Here is a 25,925-nt window from a genome sequence, read left to right as displayed (position 1 = left end):
ACAACCCACCGAGTCATTAATGCCATGCCATGGAGCGAAAGGGAGCCTCAGACTGATCGTTAATAAGAAAGCAAATTCTATGGAGAGACTTTTAAAATATAAGGAGCTCCAGACTGTGAAGTTCACAGGAAGATCACAAACAGGTATCAGGGTGGTCCTGACTCCTTGACATCTCCACATTGCTAAATAGCAGAGGGGCCGGCTAGATGGAAGGAGGGTTCCAGCAGGGGTGTCAATGTCTCTGCTCTAGACCAAGAACAATCCAGTGCTGGATTAAGAAGTGGGCTCTTTAGTATTACAGTGGGAATCCACAGGGTGAATTTTTTAAAAAAATGCACATCTGGACGTGGGGCCAGACTCCAATCTTAGATGAGTGGCATCAATCAGAATGCATCTTGGAGTCTGCTCTTGCTCATGCCAGCACGCAGGTAGCAGCAGATTTCTCCAAGGGGTATCCAGAGATGCATCTGGGATCAGAACCTGGCCATTACAAGACTGAAGTCATACAGAGAAACATGGAGCGTGTTGGGAAGAATCCTTACATCTGTGCTAAATAGCTCCAAGCATGGCTAATTTTCTTCTTCTTTTAAAGCACAGAACTTTATAATGTCAATGGAATACGTTTCTTCCCTTCTTGTGACATCCTTCTATAAAATCCATAGTAGGTAATATGTTTTTTAACATCCACTTATCAAAGTGACTTAACATCTGGGATGTCAGCCAATGGTTATATAGTGATATAGATGCCAAAAAGTCTAACTGAAAGATTATATTCATAAAGATTACAAAAACGATGAGAATCCAACTGGATAGAAGTGGATAGTTATTCCAGTCAAAAAACCTGGAAGGCAGCCTACACAATGATGGAGAAAATTACTGAAAATGATTTTTTGAATACCATCTGCTGTTAAAAGAATTGATCTAACCATGGTTTTTCAGTCCTTGTGAATGTTTTTTTTTTTACCCAGTAGAGCCGCTGTCTATAGCCGATATTAAAAACTCTTCCAAAAATGCTTTTGATATTCAGTTCATGAACAGTTTTGGACGCATCCAAGGGGAGAGTGAAGTAAAGCAAAGGAGTTCCTGACTCAAACAGCCAACCTGGCAAGACCCTGCCATGAAAAGGGAACTTATTAACATATTACCAGACATCTAGGAATGTTATTTTAATATTTTTTTAAAAATTCATTTCAGATGAAAGCCCCCTCTGAAGGGGGACAATGGCTTGGTATGACCGACTTTCTTTTGTGCAAGAAAAGATCACTTTTAAAACAAGCATCTGAGCACAGAGCTGACTGAACAATCCTATTGGCTGAAATTGACATTTTATAACAACATTTAGAATGTCGGGGGGGGGAGATCAGTCAATTAAATCTGATTACTCTACACAGAAAGATTTTAGGATCTTTCCAACAATACCCTGTATCCTTAAAAACAAAATCTCATCTCTCTCTCCCCCTGGCACTGAAAGTGTTAAAGAAAACAATAAAAGAACAAGTGTACAGGGTAGGATTTACTGGCATTTACTTTTAATCTATGGTCCTTTGCTCTATGGCTTATCAGCCCTATGTCAGTCCTTTTTCCTCCTTTATATTTCATGAGGAGACCCACATGCTGCTACTGAGAGACAGAGCCCAAGTATCTGGAAGCTTTTTGTCAGGTAAAAAGAGAAGAAAAAGGAAAGGAACAAGAGGAAAAGCAAAGCTAAGAGGCATCTATTAGATGTCACTAGGCTTTTGTATTCATGTCAATGATTCAGGATTAGAGTATTTGAAATAATCTTATTGAGAGGAATCAAAAGCCCCACAGAGTGAGAGTCTGCTCTGTAGCATATGGCAGAGCAGTGGACAATATCTTATTAAAGATGTGTTAGCTAACACTATTACTTTTTATATTATATTACAAAACTATTGTGTCTCAAACAGTTAGCTCGATGGCATAGTTGCAGTATGCCATTTTGGAGGTTATTGAGTTGTTATAAAGCTATATAGATTTGCCAGCTTGTCTGCTTAAAACATTACATTTTATTTTATTTTTGTTCCTTCCCCTTCCCTGTATTGCTGGAAAGAGAACCCTGCACTTCACTGTCAAAAGAAAAAGAGTCCAGAAGTGTACCGAGGACCACTCTGTTCCCACTACAAACATGGTGTGTGTTACACTGAATAGCCGCTATGATTTCCGCCCCACTCCCAAATTAGTTTCATTGCATTTCAAATCTGTGCCCTTAATGAGAGAGGACATGGAATGTGCAGAATTCATGGATTGCTTCTGTTATATCTTTTTTTTTTAATTCAGACTCAGTTTTGCCAGGTTAAGGTAATTAAAATTCTGTTATAAATGAATACTAGACGTCTAAACCTTTATTTTCTCTAGGACAAAGCCTTGTAATTGGAGAAATAGCCCTTCTCAGGTTTTTATCTTCATCGGCCTTTACCTTTAAAGGCAGCTAGAAACTAAAGACAAAACAGTACTGTTTGCAGTATTTCAACGACTGCAGTGAAAGTCTGTATAACTGGGTCACTTTCGCACTGTCCAGGATATAATTTCAGGGTAATGAAATAAAATATTTTAATAATTTCTTCATATAAAGCACAAATGAAAACCTCCAGAAATATTGGTTTCATATATCAAAATTCTATTTTAAAAGTAGAACAGAAAACTATGACACTTTTTAAAAATCTAAAATACTGTCCTTAGCAAAAAAAAAAAAAAAAAAAAAGCAAACACTTATTTGATACAGTTAATATATTCTGATCACAAACTACCTCTGCAAAGTTGCTAATGTGACACACTGGAAACTTTGTATGGCTTTTCTGTACTTTTCCAGAACTGTTACAGAAGAAAAACTGATACTACAGGAAAAGAGAAACCTCATACCAGAATTTATCATTTCTACTACGTGACATGCTGCTGTTTCAGACACTACGTTAAACACATTTCTAGGCTGTCACCCCAGCTGCGATCTACATAGAAACCACTACTTGCTTTTTACTGTATTTTATATTTATTAGCAGTATGTTGTGTTAAAGTGATATATCTCCAGTGTAGTGAAGGGTATTTGAATAGATCATGGTTATCTTCGCAGGCGTGGCCAATAAAAAGCAAACATACAGATTGTCATTCATTTATTAAATTAGGGGCCAATTCTGGAAACCATGATGCATGTGATGGTCAGCGGGACAGGTCGCACACTGAAAGTTACTCGTTTGCATAAGCAATTGCAGGTTTGTGCTCTCGGTTACATTCTTCTGCACAAAGAGCTGCCAGAGACACAGGCTACACATTTTAGCCAATCTACAGCAAAATTTAGTATGATCCCCACAAACACATTTTATACCCCTCTCATTCCTAGAAATCATGTGTGTTTTCCCAGCGCGACGGCAAATGTTGAAATAAATCAGGGGGTGAAGAAAGGATGGTAAATTTATCCTCAGCAGCGACAGTTTAGACAACGCAACATTTCTGATTTTTTTTTTATTTTCAAAAACTCTTCCCCCCCCCCAAAAAAACCAAGGCGAGAGTTATGCTGAGTTGTGTGGACTCAGGAAACTCCCTAGGCTGAGCATGTGCTCTCTGCTCCACAACACACTTTGAGGTAGCAGTTAGCACTAAGAAATCGATAGGTATGAAGGGCACATTTTAAGTTTTGTGAATGGAAACAAAGGAAAGTCCCCAGTCGAGGCGGGTTCTGAGTTCCTCCCGGGAATGGCTCACTTCATGGGGAGAGCTGACCATGCTCTGAACTTCATAGGGGGCCCATAGCACCAAGCACCGTCAGCTAAAATTTTTGCAGATAACCTTTAATTTACAGTGCCCAGCTTTCCACACCCAAGTCCTGATTGTCTAAAGTTCTGGGAAGCTCCCCGTGACCTAACTGGAGTTTGGGGTGCACCTCAGAAAAATTAGGCCAAAGATCTCCTAGGGTGCGCTGCTAAAAATTGAGAACACAAAATTAATGCCCCCTGAAAACACTGGCCCCTAGTGACCAAGGCTAGGATTGTCAAGCTAGCCTAAGGGAATTAGGTGCCAAAAATCACAGTGAAAGTTGGATGCCTAATTCTGTTGGATCCCTTTGAAAATCCAACCCTTGATTCTTAAACCATATAAAGGCAAAAAGTCTCTTCAGGACAGAGACTATCTATCTACCTGAGACTGGACAACATGAAACACAATGAGACACTGATCCTGGCGGGAGTCTCTGGACATTAACGTGATATTAAATAATACTCAGGGATAAGATGTGAATGAAACAAAGCCCATAACCCTAACTGCAGATTCAAAAGTATTACTGAGAGAATCAAGTAACCATTACTGCAGTGTGACATGTTTTTAGATAAACCCAAAACAACATAAAATCAACTGGAAATTCAGAACTGGGTTTCCGAGAGGTTCACAAACCTCTTGAGCGAAGCTCAGACCATGTTAGAGGTTTGTACCATAGTTCTGAAATCATACAAAATTCTTTGTTTTTATCCATCAAATCCAACTAACAAACAACAAGTGGAAATCGTTTGGTTTAGGCCAATTTCTGCTTTGAGATTTTGGGTTCATACAAAGTTGAAACACAAAGTGGAGCTCCAGAGTGCAGGTAAGGAAGAACTGGGGAGAGAGAGACAACCCACATGGACTGAAACCAAAGAAAATTCTTGCACAAACCCCTGTGAAGTTCTCCCCCAATTCTATTTTATTTGAAGCAGGACTGAAGCCACATCAGGGTTCATTTCTACGCCAGTTTAGGAGTACCTCTTTACTGGGGTGGAGGGGTTTCATACATTTTTATTTGACTCTCCTAAGTGACAAGTTTGTACTGACTGGAGCCTCCATTTATGTTATGAAGATTCAAGACTCTTTTGGTCACCTAATTTACATGAAAAAAGACTTTAGATAATACTTTGCAGATGTGCCAATCATAACCAAATCCTGTAGAGTAGTGTTTGGTCGCTATCCTCTCCAAAAGTCAAGTAATGTGCTTAAAGCAAATAACATGCACACATCTAGGCTGAATTCTGTCCCTTCTGAGAACTTGTGTGGAGCATTAATGCATTTAGTCTGTAAGATACAAGAGTAGCAGAACTTTATAGGGGGCAGGGGAGATATTGCTCAGCCTGCTGGTACAGGCAAGACAGTCTACTTCATGTATGTGCATGTAGGTAACATATTTTATATTCCCTTTGCCACAATCCTTCTTTCACCAACGTATGATCATTAACTTCCACTTTTCTGTTCCTACAATGTACCTCATTTTGGATTAGTGACACCAAAATGGCTTCTCGGTTTATTCTACATTTGCATTAATATTGACTCCCTTGCCCGCATTATCCACTGAACAATCTACGTTTCCATAAAAGTCATCGTGCCTTCTGATGCAGGGCAAGCTGGAGACGCAGCACATGTTAGACAAATCTCCTATCTCCCAAAATACACCTAGCAGCGATTGCCATCAAACTCCCATGCCTGACTGCGAGACAAAATGGAGGTATGGCCCAGGGTAACAGGGCTATCCCCCGGGTTCCTCTACTGGCTGTATGTAAAAATAGGCCAATAGGGAGCATAAATGAAGGCAGGTGAAGACAGCTTTAAAACGCGGTCTTGTAGACCACGCTGGTGGTTTAGTTCAGTTCAGTTCATCACTGTTAACAGGGCTTGGGGTGCAGATACAGCCGATTGGGCACCTATTTGCAGTCTATGACCAGAACACAGAGTGTGCTGCCAGAGGGACAGATGTCCCTTCGCTAGGTGTTACTAGCACCCATCTCAGACTGTTTCCAATGTCACTGGCATGTGCTGAAATCTCCTTTGCCACTCTGGGCCTGTGCCACACCATCGTTTCACGATCAAGGTTCTGTGGGAACTGAGCTATTCCCCTGCATCCAAACACCCATTGCTTGCTCACTAGCAAAACCCCAATCCTGACATCACCTCTCCTCTTTGATGATGGAAAAGCATCTATAAACTACCTGACTTCACGGCACTTCAGAGACCTTCCTTGGGCATGTAACGCTACTGTTAAATGCATTCATTGCCACATCTGCACTAGGCCTGAACAGCAGATTTTGGGGAGGCAATAGGGTATAACTGGTGCTACTTTCCTATAAAACACCTGTATTTCCTCTGCAAGGCATTTTGGCATGAAAGAGGATGATCAGGCCCATAAAATACAATCCACTACATGATGACTTTTAAAGAAGTAAAACAGAGGCAGTGAAAGTCATTCACGCCTCTTTTCATGTCACTGCACTATGAAATCCTACCTGCAAATATAAACGTTTTCAGGTTAGAGACTGAACGAGTTCAAAAACGCCTGTAAGCAAGTCAGACACCTTGGTGATTGGGTGCATCCCAGAGAGATAAGAGAAAAATATTGATCGAGCCGATAACTCCTATTGACAACAGCCCTGATTGGGCCAAAATATGTAAGCAAATGACAAATGCAATTTACTCCTCAGAAGTTGGGTCCATTTCAATGTAAGGAAAGATGGCAGTACATGAAGCACTTCAAAGTTTTCACAAATTAAGGCCAGAAGGATCCATTATGGTCACCAGTCGGACCTCCAGCAAAGCAGAGAGTACAGAAATTCACCTGGTAAGGATTCCATCAAGACTAACAACTTACAGCTGAACTAGAGTGCATCTTCTAGAAAGACACCTAAATAGGTCCTCTTTTAAAATCGGTACGGCCAGAATTCAGGAACAGCATAGAACCTGTAGACTGAACATGACCCTTTATGCTGAAGTTAATCTGCCACGTGTTGGAGACTGAAACAACGATCTGTATTTATCTTAACCAGCGGGACTACTGTGTACTAGATCCCTCCATAAAAGGTAAAGAAAAGCACAGCAAGCATTGGTATCTCAATGGACTATCTAGATCCACAATAATCAGGTGGGTTAAAAAGGGGGCCAAGGTATGGAAGCAGTTTTCCCAAATCAAGAAATAATATAAAGCTCCACTTTCCACCCTATGTGACTTTTGTCATTATCATCTTTTCTGATTCCTACGAAGCAAACCTAATTAGGAAGCTCTCTCATTAGTCTTCCAGAAAAATTAGCACAGCTTATGCTAATTACTCCTGTAAAATTTAATAAACTCGTTGAAATGGGAATAGTCTAATGAGGTTTTATTTATTGAACTAAGATAACTGTAAGGAAAAAGGTTAGAACACAGGGATATCTGGTGTGGTAATAAAACTTCAATTTATTCAATTCCTGCACAGGAATTTTATTGCAAATATTTTAAATTCAAATATGAGTTACAATTTGAATGTTAAATCAATCTAGAATTTAATATAATAACAGCAAGTGCTACATTTTTACTTTATCTAGGATTACTATGCAGCCTATTGCTTCAGTTGTAACAGGAATCATTGAGCATTTGTGTTATGACAATAATACCCTTTTACAATTAGTTCTTGGTGATAGAGCTTTGTTTAGATACATTTAAAACTGGGTTCGTGATCAAATATACAGGCAATTCTAAAAAGATAATTCCACATACATTGTATTTTTTCCATGAGCTTCCCTGAGATGACTGGTCTCTAACAATAATAGATTTATACCTTTCTTCAGAGAAGAGCGGGACGCTACATTTCTCTAGGTCACTTTTATAATAGACTAAAATATAAAGTAATTTTCTAGACTGTTCTCACATGCACCTACAGAAATTTTTAACCACATTTTTAACTAAATAAAAAGGTACAGTCCATATTTCCTAAATACCTAGTAAAAAAAATCTGACTTTTAAGTTGATTGTACAAGTTAACTTTGTAGCCACAAAGACTGCTCTATCTGTATCCCACAAATGGCTTTCTTGAATAACCAATCAAAAAGAGAGTCAGGAGGAAGACTAGGGCAGCATTTTTCATACAAGTATGGTTGTCTTAAAAAACGGTAAGAGTTTAAGTGATGATTCTGTGTTAAAGTCAGATTAAATTCAAAGATAAGGCTTTATCAGACTGCAAGGCATGTGGGAGTGCTTTAGCCCAAATGTCAAATGAATTCTGCAAGCTCACATGCAAATAAAAATAGCTAAATATGGTTTTGCATATCAATTGACACAATAGCTTAAGATTTTATGCATGCAGAAGCGACAGCAAGTGCAACTAAACACATGTTCTGACTTGTGCAGACTTTTTTTTTTACAACAATTGTTAAAGTACTCCTCTTAAGATATAGCAGCTCCATAGAGATGTCTTTATACTTTTCAAACCAAAAGGGAAAAAAATGAATAGGATAAATGTCACGAGAAACATCACTAAAGCCACTAACTGTATAAAGCACGTACTTATTTGGCCTAAATTGTCTGAGCTAGCCACGGCCAAGAAAAGGTTTTAAGTACCCTACTGGGACAGATGCAAAGCGGCAACAATAGAAGCCACACTAATGCGATCCAGGTAACACAATCCTGTTTCAAAAACACAGGGAAGGCTAATTACAGCACTGCTGAGTCAAATTTCTTATCCCATTGCAACCCACAGGAACAGGTCAAAATCAAATGTTATTCAAACCACACTCATATCAACCTTCTGTATCAAAGTCACAATTTAAAACCAAGTGAAGAACTTAAAAGCTTAACCCATTCACAAGCAAAAGGGGGTTCAGTGCGGGTGGCGAGGTAAGATTTATATTATAATCTAAACAGTATTCAACTTGTTTTTTAAACCTGGTGTTCAAAATTGCAAGCTTTGTATCAGTTTAAGTAAATACTGCTAATTTGATCACTACTAGGAAGTTAAATCCATTTTTTCATATAATTGGTTTGTTGTTTTTTTCCCTTAAAGCTGCTGAAAATCTGTAGGGTTCAGTTTAAATGAATTGCAACTAACAGCTCTGCATATTGGATCATTAAACAAAATATTTCTGTAAACCAGCTATCAGCATCTTAACATTTCTTTTTTCAGTACAATGAAAAATGCATGTGAATTTTGTAGCTTTCATGTAGCTCAAAATGCCACTTTAACACCCTATTTTATACTGTTCAACTCTGCACCCTACTTAGAGATATCTCTACAGAGATGTGTTTTTATATGTGTTCTTTTACTTCCCCTGGTGTTACCTAATTCTAATATCAGGTGAATGGATGCATAGTTAAAATATATATGTTCTGAGATTAAAACGATCTCAGGATTAGATTCTGTAACGAACCAAAACGTTTTCTCTAAACTGCCAAAGCATGCGCTTGCTTAACAAACTCAAACAAGACATAAACCTGAAAGACTGCCTAAGCACAATGCCAAGTGGTGCCTCTCTGCTATGTTCTCTTTTATATAATTCTGTTTTGATGTAGTGCTGAACAGATCTGACTCTACCTTTTTTCATAAAAATGGACACTCCAGCACAGAAGGTATTTTGAACTTAATATAGCGAACATTAACTCAGACAATAAGACAAAGAAGAACTATACTCTATACTCTGCCTTTCCTATGCATAGGTTAGTGTCCCTTCGGGGTCCCTGTATTCACTGATTACTGCATGGTATTGCTTTCCCTGTTTGATGACAGACAGTTTCAGTCCTTCATGGCCATTTAACTCTCGCAGAGTAATGCCACATAATAAACTGTTTATCATATATGTTTCCGTACAATGAATTTCAATAATTAAAATATAAAAATGACTATTTGGCTACAACTTTGCATAATTTGCAAACAGACTGCAAATTGCTCAGAACAACTAAAACAGATTTATCGTTCTACAGTGATTTACTCGGTCATGTCAGATTAGTAATATGGATCTGTTTAAAAACACGATAATTAAGACAGGCAAAATGAATTAATCATCTGACAATATAGTCAAAATAGCACTCCAACCAAAGAAAATAACTGGAGAAAATCTTAGTTTGCAGATTTTTTTAAACTGTTCTTATGCATAAATAAAAACCTTAAAATGTAGATGGATTACATCCAACAGAACTACTGTAGCTAAAAGTGATAATGATTCAAACATTTTTCAAATTAAAGTTAAATATTTATAAGCACCCAACCACATTCCATAAATCACAAACTATTATTTTATTTCTGAAGCTTCCCTGGCACAGCATGTGAATTGAGCCACAGAAAGTCAGCAAGAAAAATATCCCCTTTATGAACATGAATCAGATACAAAAACCAGAGCATTCCAAAGAGCAGGTCTCACAGTTACATTCCATATGGCCCTTCCATGGGAATCACAATTGCACAGCGCAACGAATTCGGTATCAACAACAAAATTTCATCCACATATACACGTAGCCCCTTTCCCATTAGCAACAGAGCGCAGGTGTTTCATTATAATGAGGAATAAAATAAAATTGAAGGAAACAATAGCGGTCCTTACCTGTCAATTATCACTGGATCTGATGGAGTCTCATTTCTGTTGCCACAGCTTTTCTTGTCACAACACCGGCTACAGAGCAAAAGTGAGAGGATTTAGTGCAACCATTACACTGTAAAATCATCGTTACGAACACAGGAGGTTCAAATTGCAAGCTAGAGTTACCATTCTGTCCCTGACTGGAAATCAGTCGAATTTAGTGGGTCACATATGGGTTAATTACTATGTTTAACTTCTTGCACAGCTGGTTAGTAATGGCAAACATAAAGAGAAAGGGAGTTTTACCCACTTTCACGAACAATAGTTCAGGATGGGGAGTGTGGTCTGCCCCTTTTCATAGGGCCAATACACACACATCAAGACCAATAACAAGAGTGGGCTATTTTTCCAGTGCACATAATTTTAACATCTGGGTTGGTGCTCATATTATACTATTGGTTTCCAGGGGAAGGAGAAATTCCCAGCACAATATTTTCCCCTTTTAAAATACTATTGTTAGCAGAGAAGCTAAAACAGAAACGCCATTGGCTGCTGCTTTTTATGCTTGAGTGTATCTGTTTCTCGAAGTTTTCTGAGAATTGTAATGATTGCTAATAGTACTATGGAAAGCACGGCACTGCCGGCTGGTGCCCTGTATTAGGTCAGATACAAAGCAGGCATGTGAAACGTAAGCTCCCTCTAACAAAGAATTGCTCCATTGCTGACCTTGAGACTTGGATTCTTTTGAACTAAGATGGCTCATTGTTTCCAAAGAGAGTTAAGTTGTTGTTTGTGATGATTTTTTGTCAGGGGTTATTGTCTATTAAGAGCCTGACTCATTAAAATATCACCCATGATCTCTCATACAATATATACCCATTTCCGCTTAGAGCAGAAAATCCTCCAGGACATAACTAGTTAGAGATGGATCCGGACTTTCCTTGGAACCAAACCTCAAAGCCCTTACTCTCATGAGCAGCCCCATGTAACCAATCAGGTTCTTAGCCACTTCCTTCATCTCCCTCGTGGCAGAACATAAATATCCACCCACCAAGGATTCCCCCTTACAACCCCATCCCTGTGACTCCCCTTAGTAAGGGAGTAAAAGTAGTAAACGAACACAGCCCCAGGCCATAGGGGCACTTTGTCTCTGTATAACCAGGACGCCAGTGCAGCCCCAGCCCCGGCCTGCCCCTCATTTCTCACCCCCGACACAGACCCCTACCGTCACCTCAGCAGTGCCTGTGCTTACACTGCCACCGCGGTGACTAAGCTTCCCTATCACGCCACGGGGTGGAGATCTGTTCCTGGAGGAACCTGTCTGTGTGTGGATCTAGGGCTGGGGTCCCCTATATTCAGGGCCGGCCCTAGCGGGGTGCAAGGCCCAGGGCAGAAGTGACAACTCCTTCACTTCTGGGACTGACCATGCCAGCCAATCACACCGGCCCATGGGGGGCCCCCAAAGCTCAGGGCCCGGCGCTGTCTCTCCAATTCGCCGTACCCTAGCAATGGTTCTGCCTATATCACCCCTAGTTTCCACCTTCGCCAGAGGGGATGGCCCCTCTGCATCTGTCAGACTTGCTGACTGTGGGGTGACCATATGTCCTGATTTTACAGGGACAGCCCTGATATTCAGGGCTTTGTCTTATCCAGGCGCCGATAACCCCCCCGACCCCGTCCCGATTTTTCACACTTGCTATCTGGTCACCCTAACTGACTGGGACTGACAAGCCTCACCATAGACAACGAACCTTTCTGTAAATGCCAATTTTCAACATTCAGGATTAGGGTTCTGGTAGGAATTACAGCTACTCTTACTTCATCTAAGAGGGACTATTTTGTTCCTGCAGAATGTGGAAGAACACCAGCGCAGGAAGCAGTCATTAGAAATGCCACACTATATAAATAGCTCTGCTGGGAGTATGACAAAGGTTCTCTTATGCTGCTGAACAATAGAACGAATAATGTACAGTAACCCACCAAGACTAGCAATACAGCCACTAGCCACACTAAAAATAACAAAAAAAAAATGGCTTTACAAATCCAGCCTGTTGAAATGTGGTTTCCAACAGGAAAAAAAAAGTTTCAAAGAGGGAAAAAATACATAATGCTTTTCACTGTCAAAGCTTCAAGGCAACTATTCAGGATTGAAACTTTTCACAGGTAATGCATGTGCAGGATGTCCAATTCTGTGCAAGGCACATTGTTTTTACAGTACAACCCCATAACTGATTCACCAACAAAATTAAAAGCCTCAACACACAAAATAGATCAGAATTTAGGAAGGAATAAAATAAGCTCATAGGTCATGGGGACTTTTTTTCCCCCTTTTTTGTTTATAAAGGGGAATTTAGCTAGAATATGTGGGATGGCAAAATTTACCCAAAAACAAAGTAATAAAAACCACTAATATTTTTAAATGATTAAATTTGAATTAGAAGCATAGTTGGCACAAGTTAAGACACACAGTTCTTGTGACTAACGCGAAGCAGGGCCAGATTCTGGCATTCTCACTGCCGTTTAGAAGAACCTTATCCCGTGAGTAGCCCCACCAACTCCAAAATGATTATTCCTAGCGCAAGCCGGCACTGAATGTGCGAGTATCAAAACCTGGCCCATGGGGCCAGAATCTGCCACTCTTACTTATGCTGTTCAAGGCCCCAACCCTGGAAGCTGATCCACATGGGCAGATGCCAGTGTCCACATGTTACCCAACAGCGGGTCTGTTCACATGAACCAATTCCTGGATCAGGGCCAAACACCTCACTGTAGTGTTGGGACACGCCCCTTGTAAAGAACAAGCCCAGGTGGGGTGAAGATACATAAATTAAGATGGGGAGGATTAACACATCCTAAAGCTAACAGGGGAATGGATTGGTTCAGTTTCCTTGCAGGGAAGCTCCCCTGTAAAGAACACTGCCGTGCTACTGAGTGGCCACTGAATAGGATTTCTTGGGCAGTAAGGTACCAGTACACAAGAGTAAGGGTGGACGAACGCAGCCCTTGTGTATTATGTGAAGGCGAAAAATAATGGCTCTGTGCCCTTTTCCTTGCAGCTTAATGAAATACAAGGAAGAGCCAAAATGGTGGGTTTTAAGTGGTTTTTTTCCCTGCTTGTTTTTTTCATTAGAAATTCAAGCATTGTCTAGCCCGGTTTTTCTATGGACAACTGAAGAATTAAGACATCACAGAAAGCCTCAATTTGAAACCTCATAAACTGACATGAGAAGTGATTTTTTTATTCAGTCTGATTCAAACGCTCTGGGTTTTGTTAATAGCTAATTAACACTTGGGATGACAACTGTCTTTGCTAAATATCCACCTTCCTCATCCCTTCAGCTAAGAACTGAGAAAGAGGAGAATATTGGGAGCTGAGTCCTCCAAGAAATCCTCTGATTAAAACAGGGAAGGTGAGACTTGACATTCTTGATGCTTCTAAGGTTAAAAAGTACAAAAGGGTTGTTGTTGTTGTTGTTTAAAAAGAAAAGAAAAACTTTTCTTTATAACCATAATGAATGCGGGGAAAGGGCACAATCCCAATTTTTTCCTCCCTTGCAGGTCACTTTTAAAACACGCTTTTCTTATGAAGAACCAAGAAGAAACATACTGTGCATGGAGGTTCAACTTTCCCCCTGCTGGCCTCTCGAGGAGGTCCCTATGGGATACTGGCCAGGCAGCTTGCATGATGCGTCTCGGTATTGCTGGCATACTTGGGCACGTGTAAACTGAACACCGTGCAAGAACGCCAGTGCCCGTTCTGAAGTGGTACCCAGAGTTTGATGGTTGCATCTCTCTCTGATTTAACATGCATTAAAAAAGAAGCCCCCAAGAGGCTCCCAACCAAATCTGACCTGAATACAGGAAAAAGAGAGTTTGCTAATGTACCCTTCTCATCTAGCTCTTCCTGCTCCTTTTGCTTTCTCTGTATCAGACGGATGCTGCTCTCTTCACATCCAGATCAGCCTCCTGCTTCCCATGGTACCATTTCTCCCCTCCTTATAGCCTACTTCCTCCAGCAATCATTCCTGCCTTCTTCACACCAACCACCTACATGCTCCCTCCCTTGAGCTGCTGGCCAACATCATCGACGATGTTCGCCATGACTGGCCATTGTGCGGTTGGAAGGGGAAGGGAGCATCATACAGGGAGCCTCCTCCCCTTGCACACGCCATGGAAGGGCCTCTTGGCATCACAATCCCTGCACTTGGCAGCATAAGGACTAGTCCCTCTATGGTTCCTAGGGGCCACCCATGTCCCTGAAGGGGGTGGGGAGAAGGCAGGGTCTTGGCCTCCTTCCGCACTCTGCACCTGCCCATTGAAAGGGCTGGGGGTGGGGGAAGGGAACAGCCGGCTACACTGTTCAGATGGGTGCCTCCTGCACAGCCCTTGCATGCAGAATTGCTCCCAAAGCACAATCCCACTCATTGGCTCTTCTGGAGTCAGGTGGGCGTCTTCACATCACTCTCCATGCAGTCCAGCCCTTAGATCTAGCACTAGGGAGCCCTGAACACGGCTCATCCCTTGTGTGCCAACCGCTGCGTACATGGACTGCACTAGAACAATGGGGTTCCATTGCAGGCAGATGTTCTCTGGTTAGCCCAGTACAGCCAGATCACAACCACTGCTTTAGCCAGAGTGAACTGCCTCACCCACGGCACAGGATTGAGTTCCCCCCCCCCACTTTTTTTTTTAAACAAAGTTTAAAAATTTAAAAACAAAAATGTCTCATGTGAAGCCCTGACATGGGTCAGCAGCAGGGTGAGGATCCTTAGATCCACAACACAGTCCACCACCCCTTGAGCTAACAGAAAAGCTGGTAGCAGTAGAAGGCTGTTATCTTCCGATTAGATGTGCCACTAGAGGGAGATGGAGAGACAGACACTTTGGCAGTGGGATTCACAGCAACACAACGTTGAGACTCAGGAATAATGGATTCGATTCCAGGTTCTGGGCAGGTGGGGGGGCGGTTCTACTGAGAGCACAGGACAGACAGTCCTCCTTCTCTCAGCCCTGGAACCCAACCCAGTACCATGGTTGCCCCTGGCAGCCAGGAGGAGCAACTGCAGGTAAAGTCCCACTCGAGCCATGCATTCTCATGCAGAAGCACGCTCAGTTGTTCTGGAGCAGTGTCCCCAAACCTGTCCATGCCCCCTCACCCCTCCCAGAGCTGGGACCAGGAATGGGGCTGCAGCTCAGGGATGGGGGACGCAGATAGAGGCAAGGGGGCAGAGGCCTGGGCCACAGCTGGGGTGGGTCTGGGCCAGGGCTGCGACCGGGGATGGGAGCGGAGCTGCAGCCGGGCTACAGTGGGGGAGCTGTGAGGGGCTGGAGCATGCTCAGTGCAGATGGCATCTTCTGAGATTTAGATGCCAAACTTCAACAAGTCTCTACTGAGCATGTGCAAACTGCATTTTTTCAAGAGGCTAATAACTTAGCCAAATATGGGTGGATTTTCATGGGGATGGCACAAGGCAGCTGTCTGACATCAAGGCAACAATGCTGCCTAATTTCAAGTCCCTGCTCCACAGCATGGAGCTGGTAGAGTTTCTCAGCACAACAGTTGTAATTTTTTTAACATGGACAAAACAACACATTTTCCCTAACTTCATTCTTGGAAATGGCAGAGCCATATTAGCTTAAACTTTCCCAAAAATACAGCCTTAGCCATTCACCATGCATAGGGAATTTCAGCCTGAACGGTAATCAACTTTACCAAAGTTATAAGCAACTGAAAACAGGGTTTTACAAAGGAAAGTGTTAGGCAATTCTAACTATCGGCGTCCCTACCTGCGCTGCCTATAACAATAATAAATTCCATTGAGTCAATGAATTCTTCCCAACTGTTAACATATCAGCCAAAAGAACAGCCTTATTTTGTAATCTGCAAAGAACAATGAAACCCCTACAGATAAACAAACACCTGAAATGTAACTCGCTCACTTTTTTCTACAATAGTCAAGGGTCTCTCCTGTATATTTCAATTCTTGGTCTTATCCACCCCATAGTTTTAGTACACTATAAATAAACAGCTTTTGTCACATAAATGCAAAGTTTTATTGTGCAGTTAGTCTTGATAGAAAGCACGGCAGAAAGTTGTTTAGGAATTAAATATCTAAAACAAGCTATTTTAAAATACAGAGCCCTCACTATTTCATGTCTGAAATGAAGAAATTTCATCTTAGGGAGAGCAAGCTGTCTTTCACACCATATGGCTAATGGTAGTGCATAGCAATTAGCTGGGCTGATTAATGGGGAACAGACTCTAATTTTATGCTTATAATTGAGGCTGCATTTGCACCCCTGGTGCAAATTCAGCACATCCCAACTTCCACTTACAACAGGCAAGAAATCAAGAGAAATAGAATGGTGTGGAGAGAGGGTTTTTTTTCCTTGAGTCCCCTAAAGAGCATCAGATTTGCAATTTAAAGGAGTGTTAGCAACACAATAGATGACAGATTTGTGTAATAGGGTCAAGCAGCCTGGTAAACAAACAGCTCCCCTTCCAAATCTATAGGCTGCCAGGAAAATCGTAATCTCTAACATTTGCAGTATGAAATTTGAATTTGGTTTTTCCCTATCAGGCATGCAACATTTGCCCACACTGGTCTGAGAAATTTTTTTCTACCCCATACTTTGTGTTTTTGATAAAACACAGAAAGCAACTAAGGGTAAAGGAAGACAATCATAATAAAGAGCTTGAGCCAATGAATTTTAGGAACTAGCATAAACTGCATTAATAGAAGGGAAGACGGCATTTGAATGTCATATTTTTCAGCATTCCAATAATAGAATACATTTTATCTCGGTCAAAATATATTGATATAAGTGTAAATCTTAGATGTCGATATGTGTTGGTCCATTGGCTGAAATCTAGCTGTGTGCATATTCTCCAATGTTTTTTAAAAGTACATCTAGGAAAATTAATGCATCCAAGTCTCTATAATACCTCCTATTTCGATGAGAGACAAGGCGGGTGAGGGAGTATCTTTTATTGGAGTAACTTCTGTGGGTGAAAGAGATGAGCTTTTGCGTGACACAGAGCTCTCGGCGTCTTTCAAAGAGCACTGAGTGAGATTTCTGCTGGCACTGGCTCTGCGGAAAATGAAGCCACACTCAACTGGGGTTAGAATGGGGATTTGCTTCTGCTCCAGTGGAAGTTAAGGGGAGTCATGCTATTGTCTTCAACAGCAGCATGGCCAGGTCCTTGAGGTAGAATGATGATTTGTATTGTGGTACCACCCAGAGGCCCTAATCAGGTGTACAGACAGACATATCGGCAGACGATCCCTGCCCAAAGAGCCTGGAATTTAAGAACTAATCAGCCCTATATCCAGTAACAGCAGCAAATATGGGCACTGACCCGCCACACACTTCAGCAGGTGTTTAATTTCAATCAAGTGACCAGTGCCATTGTTGTTCTAGGATTATTTATGTGCGAAAAGTGACGTCCGTGCAGCTCAGGGGCCTCATTATGTACAGTTCATTGCTGGGTCTCTAGACAGCAAGCAGTGCAAACAGGGCCCACGTATTTTAGGGTGACCCCTGAGCTACTGACATGACTCTGTTTCCCTCTGTGAACAAAGAAGGGGCTGGGAGTCCATAGTAAAGCAAAATCCCAACTGCAGTCAGGAACTGCAGTACCAGGCGCCTCTTGCAGCCCTCAGTTTGCCTAATCGTTCCATGCTGCAACTGATTATCTCAAACGTACTTGGGAAATGTGTATTTTAGCAAAAATGAGCTGCAAGTTAACGGCCCAAACCCTACGAAAAGGGCTGCAGGTCCCAGCCAAGGACTGGCCGTGCAAAGGGCCGAATCCACTTACCCCGTGTGCCACGTGGTGCTGCCAGGGGCAGAACTCTGCGTCTCCAGAGAGCTGGGGCTGAGGATGAAGCCAGTGGCTCAGCACCAGTGCAAACCAATGGGCCAAACCCACCCAACAGCCAGGCTCTGGGGGTGGAGAACCGCCTGGAGACTTTGCCCAGGCACTCTCCCATCCCCAGGGAAAGCTGGCGCAAAGCTCATTCACTCAGAAGCAGGCCTCAGGATTTGGGCCAAACTGCTACTGCTTAGTAAGCATTTTTCAAGGCCACCATGCATGCAAGTCTTCAGCAGGCGTTTTTCACACATTCAAATGACTGCTCCTAGCAGCAAGCTCATGCCAAGATTCCCTGTGTCCCACTGGAGAATTCATTCTTTTCAGCATTGCTACTGTCTGCTGTGTAACTCCTGCCCTCTTCGAGCAGGCAAAACACCCGCTAACTTCCCTGGGATTGCAGTCAGGGTGATGAGCATGTTCTAAGGACTCTGTGGAAAGATCTCCTTAGCAATAAGAAAGAGAACACAGGAGTTAAGCGTTCTTACCAGCTAGAAAAGAGACAGGAGCAGGCACCAGTTTTAAAATGGCCACCTTAGGGAGAGTAGCTGCTTGGCTCTGCCAGATTTAAAGGGCCAGCCCCAAAAAGCCATGCGGGGGGGGGGGGGGAGTTCCTATAAAAGAGAACAGACTTGCACTGGGGCAAGTTAGGAAATCACCAAGAAAACTCCCCTGTGTTTTGATGTTGCTAGTTGAACAGGGGGCTAACCAACTCTGTAACCCACACTGACAAGCGCAGCCCCAGTAAAGACAAACTGCAAGGAAGGTTTGCGTTAAGTGGAAGAAGAGAGAGCTATAAATTTCAAGTCTGAACCAGCTGAATTAAAGCCACCTGGGCTATCAACAGAATGCTTTGTCATGGTATTAGTGCAGCTATGGTTGTGAGGGGAGATAATTACAGCTAGCAAGATTGCAGTTTATTTTATTATTTTTGGTGAGGAAACATATTCTAGGCCCATTAATGCTAAGGTGTCTAAATGCAAACCAGTAGCCGACTGCTAAGGACAAACCTTTATAAATAATTGAAAACTGGTCTGATGACTGAGACTTTGCTGCTAATGACATGAGCAGAACTCTCTTATTTTGGGATTGTTTAATGCAAGAAAGATACATTTAAGTCCTAAAATAGCTCCAGGTCCAACCTAGATTTTGAGAGACAAATTCATCTTCTCCTTGCTAATTAACTGCGAACAGCGTCTTTCTTACCTGCACATTATTTCATGTGTGAGAAGAACTCTGCACATTTCTGGATTCTTGTCTTGCCCTTCATACACGATAGCCTAGAAACAAAATACATTTTTAGCTTCACGCCAAACTGAGTTTGGAGAAAATAAAATGCATCACAATAACTGACTGCTTCACTATTGTGGTGGGCGGGGCGGCATGCTTAAACAGACTGCGTCACCCGAACCACTGCTTTCAAGATTTGTAGTTGACTAGAGTTAGTTTCCTTCCTCTCCCATTTCAACCAATACATTATGCACATCTTCAGCGCAGTGTGTAGGACGGGCTTTTTTAGTAGTCAAGACAACCACAATTTTCCTTTCAATTCAGAATAAAATATAGACCTAATAGCATTAAAACCCAGAAGGGCTTAGCATACTTGGGGCCTATTTTTTTGTTTTTAATAAAAAAAACAGCTCATGTATTTTTAATTCCAAAAGCAAGTCTGTTGTACCGCCTGTGCACTTTACTACTAGCTACCAGAAAAGTTAGGGTCTGATGGATTCTCCGCTCCCACCCACAGTGCTCGGGTGATTTACGGTGGTATAAACGAGATGAGAATCAGGCGCTCTGAATGCAAAGACCACTGGGAAGTGGGTGAGAATAAAACATGATCTTAGCTGAGTTAGGAGGAAAATCCTTATTATTTGCAAAAACGCTGGGAATACTATACATTCACATCAAAACAGAGTCTGCCCCTGGAATATACACACAAATGGCACTCCGTTGAAGGGTGAATTGTAAATGGACTGGCATTACATGCCAGGCTAAGTGAATAAAGCTGCTCCCAGCTGATTTAGAAAGTGTTCCTACCTGCTTAGCAGTGATAGGTATGCATAGAGCAGCAGCAGAGCTGCATTTGCTGCGGGTAGCAAGAAAGGATGATCTATCGCTATTGTTTTGCCCTAGAAAACATTTAAACTAGGTCAGTCCCATACCACAATGTCACTCTGCCATGGTACAGCCCCGCACATTGCCAGCAATGCCCCAGGCACCGGTCCCCTGGAAGGGGAGTCAACCAGAATGCACAGAGGTGCTGGGTTACATTTTCAAAAGCACGCACGTCCCTGCTAATAGGATTTAGGCTCCTAAGTCACTTAGGCACTTTGGGAAATGTCACCAAGTCCCTTCCCCGGAGCCCAGAGAAGACATACCAGGGCAGCCGTGTCGGGCTGAACCTCTATGGCACTAATTTCCAGTCGGCACTGCCCTCTGCCCTGGGAGAAGCAATGAGGAGCAGCCGGGACGGGCAATGGCAGTACAAAGCCACCTTGCCATAGGGGAGCAGGAGAACACAATGGACGGCCCAGCCCAGTTTAGAGCAGCCCAGAGTCACGGGTTTGGAGTACAGATCCTCGGGCATGGCAGTGCTGTCTAGTGGGTAGGGCACTACACTGGGAGCGAGGAGATTTATGCCCTCCCCCATTTTGTCTGTCTCATCTATTTAGAATGCAAACGCGTCGGGGCAGCGACTGTATGTGTTTGTACAGGGCCTAGCACATGAGGCCATGAAGTCTGCTGTGGCCTGTAAGCACTGCTGCAATTCACATAAGGCAGTAAGATCCCAGGGCTTTGATGCTTTGAAGGTTCATGCCTTCCTCCTCCTCCACAAGCCAGTAAACACCATCCCATGGAGGGGAGCATTAGAAGGAAATTTTGTGAGGTGAACAGCATGGAGGCCGTTCCCAGTGACCCTGCCAGAGGATTTAATACACCCTTAGGAAATGTTTTCCCATTATTTTTATTTATTATTTATTTTTATTTATTTTATTAATTATTTATTATTATTTTATTATTTATTTATTGCTCAGTAACCTTTACTTTTATTATTGCAGTATAATGTAAGATAACCAAGGGAACCTTTACATCCCTAGTTGATTCAGCTACTAAGGCCTGAGATATAATGCTTGGAGTGGGGCGAGGTTTGCTTAGCACAAAACGTGTTCCCATATATTTCTGATCCAGTAAAACTATATTTAAAGAAAATACAACTAAGCGAAATATGATGAAGTCCCTAAAACCAGCAATAAAATAGTTATTGTAAATAAAAAAAGTCTCTTATGTTACAAGATAAAATTAAAATGGAAATATGGAAAAGAATAAGTAACAAATTAATATATGGTAAAAAGAGATGATGATAGACTGGTTTGCATTCAAAAATATCTCCCACTGAAATCAATAAGTGTTTTTCCTATACAGAGTCATGAATCTTAGGTACCATGAGCTGATTTTTTAAACACGGTTTGCAGCAATAATACATAATATTAACAGTGTGCATTAGAATATGATTTAGCAATACCACAGATAATATCAGGGATTGGTCAGTATTATCCTTGCACAGGATCCATGCTCATTTTCACTGCATGACTCCAATTTTAGTATGTGTCTCCCCAAAGCAACCACTAGTATGTTTCTGCTATTAGGCTCAAACAAAAGAGATAAGGTACTGGATTTCCCAGCACTCCACTGTGGGTCAGTCTAATGGGTGGGGCATTTCATCCCGGGTCTCCAATCCCAGCTCACTCCAGTCAAGGCTGTTGCTGTTGCTGACATTCAGCACTGAGCACCTTAGTCTGGTCCCACGAGTCCGACTGCGGAGAGAGTTCAACACCCGCTGAAGTCAAGGCCCCACCCCACAGAAGTCACTCAGTACCTGACAGGATTGGGCCCTTAGTTTCAAATTAGCCTGCAGGACGGCAGCAGGTGGCTTGAAAGACACACTGAAAGAGCTGGATTGCCACGCGCAATGGAGCAAACCCAGAGATGGTGGAGATTAGTCAACTGGGCAGGTGGATTACCCCGCCAGTCAACAAAGAGGGCTTTTTAAAAAGTAATTCCAATGAATCAATTATCATGAATTGTGGGGAGAGCCTGCGCCCGCTGGGCAACAGAAGAGCTCTACTTGTATTTTATGTGTCAAATGGGAATCTGGAGAGCAAAGAGAAACAAATGAGCCAGACAATCTACTGAGCGGTTCCGTGCGGAATCTGACTGCTAACCTAGGATAAAGAAAAACCTACCCCCCAATCAAGTCACTGACTGGAGAAACACCAGACCACTCCTGACACCGTTAGCTGGGCAAAATGCCAGCTGAAATCAGTGGTCATGCCATTCCTTATCATGCAGAATTCTCCACTACGTCCTGTGTAATAATCCTGGGCACAATGTGACCCCGTGAGAATTTTGCCTGAATAAGGATTTGACCCACTATGCAGGATTTGACTCATTTTGTTTAAGCCTTGCTATTTTAAAATATGGTTCACCTAATATGAGCCAATCTTGTGCCCACTGAAGTCAGTGGGAGCAGGATTAGGTCTGCCAGAAACTGCAAATGAGAACAAGTCAACTTAATTTCCTCTTTTCCTTTTCTCCCTCTCCCTTCTTTCTTCCTGCCGCTATGTTTACTTAACCTCCAGGTACCCACTTCAATAACCCAACTAAATAGCAATAATGAACACACAGAGTCAACAATATGGTACCTAATCACCTTGTCTGTTGTGTTTATCGTCAGTGATCCTCTGCCTGGGTGCATGACGTTCTTTAGCCTTCCAGTACATTAGAGGTTCGTTTTTTGCTTTGTTTGCACTTGACTATTGTTACTGAAGCTATACATATAGGAACTTCCCAAAATAACGTATACACATCTCTAGAGCTCAGTCTTCTCCTTGCTTGCAAGTATATGGGATTGATCAGAAAGTTCTTTTCCTAGCAGGCTGCCCCAAACTCACCCTCCCATACTATATTTCCCAATTTCTTTGTGCAAAAGTGTGTGAACACAACCATTCATTTACATGAAGCACACACTCAGCAGCCCGACAAAATAAAATCATCAGCTGATATATCTATTGGCTTTATCGCTGTTCTATTCATTCTCAAACTGTGCTGTTATAAAAAAATTATTTCTACAATTTGTTTTGGAGAGGAAACAGGAACTGCTAAAGTTTCAGATCTTTACAGCTGCCACAAGCACAGATTACTTTACAGGAAGAGGCTAAAATGGTGCTGCTGTGAAAAATGTCAGTGTTAAATTAAATAAAGGCATTCTTTCCCCAAAACTATCTTCATTTTCCAACATATTTTAATATTAATTTGTGAAGTCTGAGCTTTGGATTGGGTCATCGTACCAGGATTCGGCAGCGCTCTGGCACAGTCGTAATCATGCCAAACAGCTATCGCATTAAACAAAGAGTTAAAGTGAAAGTTACGGTGTGCAAAGTTAGATCACAGGGGCAGGGGGTGGGGTAGGGTGGGGCGAGTGTGGGGCTAAAAATAAGTTTGCAAATACACACCAGAATCACATGGCAAAAGAAAGCCAAAGGAAATACACAATTATATATTTTGTTTTTCCTTTTTGTTTACTTTTACTGTAGTTTAAACTCAATTTATTTCCTACAGTGGGAAGAGACTTTAGAAGGGGTTCTTCTTCCTTCTGCGTGACTTTATGTTAAATGTTTGCCTTAAAATTCACCTTCCGTTTTGTAAAACCTTACGCCTGTAAGTAATCCTCATGCAAGAAGTCCACTGAGTAAGAGCTACTCATACAAAAGAGTTTGCAAGATTGGCCCCTAATACAATAGTGCCAGATACTGATTTCCAGTGAAATGAAACAGAATATGAAAAAGTATCAGCTGTAAAACATTTGTTTCCAGAATATGAAAATTACTAAACTGGGCACACTACAGTCATTCCTGGACTTCACTTTTTCAGTGACACCGAGTACATGAAAAAGGGAAATATCAAATTAAGGGTCTAATCCTCAACTAAATCAATGGGAGCTTTTGCCTGAGTAAAGACTGCCGGATCGAGCCATGAAATAACTGGTGTATAAACTGGGAAGATACAGAGCTAGATTCTGCCCTCTGCCACTCCAAGGTAATCCAGATTTATGCCAGTATAACTGAGGGCGAAATATGGCTCCCAGTGTCAATTTAGCAGTCAAGCAGTCCTGTGTTAGGAACTGGCTTAGAAAAAATCCCGAAGGAATGAGATCATGTTGAGTATATTATTTGGTTATGTCATAGCCTTGATTTACAAAAGAGAGAGAGAGAGGAGAGCACATGCACCGAAAGCCATGCACCGTTAAATGCGTCATTTATGTTTCACAAAACAAAATATCTCACTAATCAAAATAAAGGAGAACGAAAAACAAGCTTCTTACAAATGGGACTAAAAGGATCTTTGCTGATAGATACAGAGATACATCTAAAACAATATGTATCCACATGCATATACATATAGAGAGGATAAAATCCTGACCCCATTTAAATCAATGGCAGTTTTGCAATTGACTTCAGTGGGGCCAGGATGTCACCCAGAAAGAGTTATAGCTATATCACCTATATATAAAATGCTGTCAGCTATAACAGTGCAATACATTATTTTGACTTGGAATGATTGATGAACCATTAATGACCTAATCCTGCACTCCTTACCCAGGCAAAATTCCCAGTGATACCAATAGGGATTTAGCCTGCATAAGTAATGCAGCATTGGGTATCAAAGAGAGTGGGTTTAATTCTTTCTATAAAGCTCTAAATAGAATTCACTAATATCTAATTATTTTGTCCAATCTCTCTACGTCTCTGACACGCCAGCCAGCTTAGTAACTTATTCATACGAATTAAATAAATTTCTCTCTCCTAATATGTTCATTTTTAATGCTTTTCAAACATTCGCATGGAAACAGCTCTAGCGTAAATATCCCAGAACAAATGGCTGTATATTACACAGGAGGCAGCAGTTGGGCTGCCAGACTGGGAATGCACTAGGCCATCTGGCTTGAGCAGTCTCTCCAAAATCCTCAGCTTTGTTTTCACCCCCAGACTCCAAACAACACATTTTCCACTGTGATGAGTTTACATTTTCCCAAACACAGGTCCTGATCATGCATGCAAATTCCAAACTTCTTCATTCCTCTCTGTACAAGAAAATTAAAATCACCTGCGCTTTGGACATGTTACCAAAGGAACAAGAAAGCTGCTAAAATCTGGCACAATGTAAACTTTCCCTGTCAGTGGGCTTTGTTTTGTTTCATGTTTCTGCTGAATATCTGATATTCTACTGAGTCTTTTCTGAACTTATTGATAACATTTTCTTTACACAAATATGTGGCTGCCAGTGAAGAAGCAGGCTAGGCACTGAATGGAGAGCTGATCAAATAGCTGCATGCACGGCAAGATGCGATAGGCCAATCAACAGAAAATGCACTTGCAACTAGAGTTTAAAGTACTGAAAAAAACCAAAACATAAACAAAATGGGTAAGGCTGAATGAAGGATTTTGACTCAGTAGGACTAGAGGCATCACACATGACTTGAAATACTAGGACTCCTTAGCCTTAGTTCTATTCATCAGATCTCTGTGTAGATGAATGGATGAAAACAAGAGAAGGGGAGAGGTAATGTATTTGCTATTTATTTTCCTACATGTTTCCTAATAGTGAAATATTCAAACTTTATGAGCACTCAACTGAAGGACTGGGGGCATTTACAGATCTAGATCCTCAGCCTTGTCTGAAAGTGCCAGTTTTATTGGAGTGGATACAT

The 25,925-nt window shown here is 41.8% G+C and overlaps 1 protein-coding gene and 1 non-coding gene across 9 annotated transcripts in view; both read right to left on the bottom strand.

The window, feature by feature from the left end:
• Window positions 1-25,925, bottom strand: part of EBF1 (EBF transcription factor 1) — a 317,919-nt gene that overhangs the window by 283,610 nt on the left and 8,384 nt on the right. For all 8 annotated transcript variants that reach the window (XM_039485018.1, XM_039485019.1, XM_039485021.1 and 5 more), the window contains exons 5-6: window positions 19,364-19,437; window positions 10,309-10,377 (exon numbers count right to left, since the gene is read on the bottom strand). In XM_039485018.1, the coding sequence (XP_039340952.1) occupies window positions 10,309-10,377; window positions 19,364-19,437 (143 nt within the window). The remainder of the gene's footprint in view (window positions 1-10,308; window positions 10,378-19,363; window positions 19,438-25,925) is intronic.
• On the bottom strand, window positions 21,676-21,781 carry LOC120371206. The gene has a single exon (XR_005584201.1). It is a non-coding gene; the product is annotated as a U6 spliceosomal RNA (small nuclear RNA).

This window comes from Mauremys reevesii, linkage group 8 (assembly GCF_016161935.1).
Source record: "Mauremys reevesii isolate NIE-2019 linkage group 8, ASM1616193v1, whole genome shotgun sequence".
Lineage (NCBI taxonomy): Eukaryota > Metazoa > Chordata > Testudines > Geoemydidae > Mauremys > Mauremys reevesii.
Note: the sequence above shows the minus strand (reverse complement) of the source record. Positions and strands in the feature narration are given on the sequence as shown.